Genomic DNA, 3,603 nt, shown 5'->3' on the forward strand with positions numbered 1-3,603 from the left:
GGTGCAAGAGACCTACTTTAACACAAAAAGCAAGTTTTGTACAGATGGTGTTACTCCTCCACGATTTTCCAAAGCTATTTGCTTTAAATTTGACAGCGAAGAACTTTTTCAAATGAAACTCAAACACTTGATGAACGAAGAGTTTTTAGTGTTGAATCTAAAGAAACGTGGAAGGAGTTCTATTCCAGCACTACATTTAAAAAGAAATGCGCCCAACAAAATCAATAAAAAAAAATTAAATGATGTCAAATCCTTGATGCAATACATTCCTCCCATCTACCATGGATATTACAATGGCCTACAGTCTTCCGCTGAAGTAGATGACCAAAAGGAAGATGTTGTGGTAATATAGACCTATTTGAAAAGTACCTTTTTGGTTAAGAGTATTTTTTGTCGATGACAGTGTGTGTTTTAATAAAAGTATAAACAAACCTAATGTCTTTTATTTTTGGGGAAAAAATGCCAAACAACATTATTCAGTGCATATTTTTCTATACAACCATTTTTATCTTATAATAGCGTTTTTTTTACCTACATCTTCACTTTTAACGGTATATAGATACATGACCTTTGTATTAAAAAACTTTGGTTTGTTGTCTGCACTAAAATGTTATTTATGGATTTAGCCAAACTTTCAACTTGCTATATCTCAAAACAACAAACATGATGCTTGGCACTTTTTTCTCCCGACCCCTTCAATTGTACTATAGATTGTGAACAACAACGATATTTTGAGTCGGAGAAAAGAAGATGGCGTGATATTATCACCAGAATTGTTGCAATTGTACAGTATTTAGCAGGACAATGTTTAGCTTTTAGAGGTGATTCTGATGTATTATATGAACGAAATAACGGAAATTTTCTAAAAGGTATAGAAATGCTGGCGAAATTTGATCCAATTATTTCAAATCATATCAATACTATTCAAAAAAGTAAGAAGTACAGTGACATGCCTCATTATCTAGGACACTCTTTCCAAAATGAAATTATTATGGAACTGGCTAATTCGATAAAAAAAAATTCAAGAGTTAATAAAAAAATCGAAATATTTTTCTGTTATTATAGATTGTACGCCAGATGTAACGCATGTTGAACAAATTCCTTTTGTAGCCAGAATAGTGGATATGAGTACATCTCCTATTGAAATTAAAGAACTATTTCTTGGGTTCTATCCAGTATTGGATGCAACTGGAGAGGGATTGTTTAATTTCTTTACCAATGAATTATTAAGTACTTATGATTTAGATGTACAAAACATACGTGGCCAAGGATATGATAACGGTTTCAACATTAAGGAGAAAAAGAGTGGTCTGCAATGTAGACTTAAGAATGTAAACCCAAGGGCTATGTATATACCTTGTGCATCCCACTCGTTAAATTTAGTGGTAAATGATGCAGCTAAGCAAACTTTTGAAATTGTTGGCTTTTTTAATATCGTACATGAATTATATACGTTTTTTTCTGCGTCTCCTTACAGATGGAATATTTTAAAAACAAATATTACTAAACTAACATTACAACTAATGTGCGAAACTAGATGAGAGAGCAGAGTAAAAGCCATAAGACCTCTAAAATTACAATTAAAAGACGTCATAAAAAGTTTATATGTTGCTAGAGGATGACTCCAGAGACATAAAAACGAAAGTTGCAGCGAATGCTTTATTAAACAATATATCTACTTTTAAATTTATTTGCTCAATTTTAATATAGGATGATATTCTTTCAAATATTAATATTGACAGTAAGCTACTACAATCGTCCACAACAACTCAACAAAGTTATGGACTTCTTAAATTCATCTAGGTGTGATGCAGCTTTCAATAAGTATATTAACGATGCTACAACATTAGCAACCGATCTAGATATAGAGATAGAATTTCATGATTCTATGAATGAATGCCATGATGAACGGATTCAAGTTCCAAAATTATTGTTTAAAGTAGAATTTTATTTTACACTTTTGGACACAGCTCTAAATTTTATTCAAGAAAGATTTACTTCGTTAAATGAGTGCAACGCATTGTTCAAATTTTTAATTGAATTCAGAAATATGTCTGAAGATGATCTAAGAAAATCTTGTGCAGACTTTGATATAGCTTTGCAAGTTCGAAATAACGATGATATCTCTAGAGATGTTGACGGTGAAGATTTGTACAACGAATTGATAATGTACAAAATACTTAATGAGGATGTTACCGACCCTTTAATGAATTTACAATTCATTCAAACCAGTGGTTTAATTTCATCCTTTTCCAATTTTTCTGTTGCCTTGAGAATATATTTAACACTACCACTCTCAGTTGCAACAGGTGAAAGGAGTTTTTCTAAGTTATAATTAATTAAATCATATTTAAGATCATCTATGTGCCAAGAGAGACTTAGTAATTTAAGTTTAGTACCAATAGAAAAAGAATTGTCAGAAGAAATTAATTTAGATACCGTTATTGACGAACTTGCAAATAAAAAAGCACGAAAAGTGCAATTTTAGTGCAATATCAGTTTTTTAGTTTTTGAAATTTTTTTTAACTATTTGGGTTTTAAGCGATAAAGTAAACGTTTGTTAAACATCAAATCAATTTTTATTCATTCCTTTATCAATTCCTTATTGTTAAAAAAAAATAAACATGCGCTACAATTAATAATAAATACAAGATCTTTAAAAAGGTGGCTCTGTCGGGGGCGGCTGAAATTAAATGGCACGATAATGACTTCATCCCTAGAACCGGGCCTGATATCAGACCTCTAAATGCAAAACTCGACAAGTAACGAATTTGTGAAATTTGAGTTTCACAAACACTATTTTACACTATTTTGTTCGTTATGTAAAGTGCTATTAAATTTCGTATTATTATCTTGCAAATATCGACAATATCCAGTAGATATTAGTATAGAAAATCAGGCTTAGATTCAAAGCCCGACATGTCCGCGTCAGCCAATAGGAAGGAGTGAGTCAGGTCATATGGTCATAACCTGTATTGTTTGATGAGTTGAGTTGATTAACGAACGTTAATCAACTCAACGTATACGGTGTTTAAGTTTCGTTATTATTTCTTTAAATAGTGTTAAAAAGCAATTAAGATGAACAAAAGATTATTCCATCGGAAGGTAATACGTCTCGAAAGAAGATAAAAGCGTCGTCTAAACGAGACCTAGCCAAGCAAAAACTGTAAGACCGACCAGACAAAGCAATTTAATAGTTTAAACGTGTTTCTGTATATTTTTACAGGTATGCACCTAAAACTCTGCCAATATTTCCTCAATGTGGCCATACTGGTAAGCCATACCAACCATTTCAATGTTCCTCAATGCTTACTATGAGGGATATTATTTATTTCCATGAAGCGTTTTATCAGTCTACAAACAAAATTAGTCAGGACCAATTTATACTGAAACACTGCACTACTTCTGATCCCAAAAGAATGAGAAAAAGGAGTGAAGAGAAAAACATCATGTATCATGTCAAAAGAAAGGATGGATTACTTGTCATTGTTTGTAAACAGAGCTTTATGAATATTTCGGGAGTAAAAAACGACAGAATTTAAAATTTTCTTTTTAACGTGTTTACGATTACGACGTAGATCTTTTAGGTTAATCCTAAATTTG

At 31.7% G+C, this 3,603-nt stretch overlaps 1 protein-coding gene across 1 annotated transcript; it reads left to right on the plus strand.

Moving 5' to 3' along the window:
- Positions 1-877: 877 nt before the first annotated feature.
- LOC139429505 (uncharacterized) lies at positions 878-2,488 on the plus strand. Its single transcript, XM_071195273.1, has 4 exons — positions 878-932; positions 1,066-1,348; positions 1,711-2,169; positions 2,356-2,488. The coding sequence occupies exons 1-4, from the start codon at positions 878-880 to the stop codon at positions 2,486-2,488; spliced, it is 930 nt and encodes a 309-aa protein (XP_071051374.1).
- Positions 2,489-3,603: the final 1,115 nt, after the last annotated feature.

The sequence above is a fragment of the Onthophagus taurus genome, chromosome 3 (assembly GCF_036711975.1).
Source record: "Onthophagus taurus isolate NC chromosome 3, IU_Otau_3.0, whole genome shotgun sequence".
NCBI classification, from domain to species: domain Eukaryota; kingdom Metazoa; phylum Arthropoda; class Insecta; order Coleoptera; family Scarabaeidae; genus Onthophagus; species Onthophagus taurus.

Coding starts and splice junctions, on each gene's coding strand:
- LOC139429505 (XM_071195273.1), top strand. CDS start 878: ATGCTGGCGAAATTTGATCCAATTATTTCAAATCATATCAATACTATT. Junction 933..1,065: donor TATCAATACTATTCAAAAAA/GTAAGAAGTACA, acceptor CTGTTATTATAG/ATTGTACGCCAGATGTAACG. Junction 1,349..1,710: donor AATGTAAACCCAAGGGCTAT/GTATATACCTTG, acceptor ATTTTAATATAG/GATGATATTCTTTCAAATAT.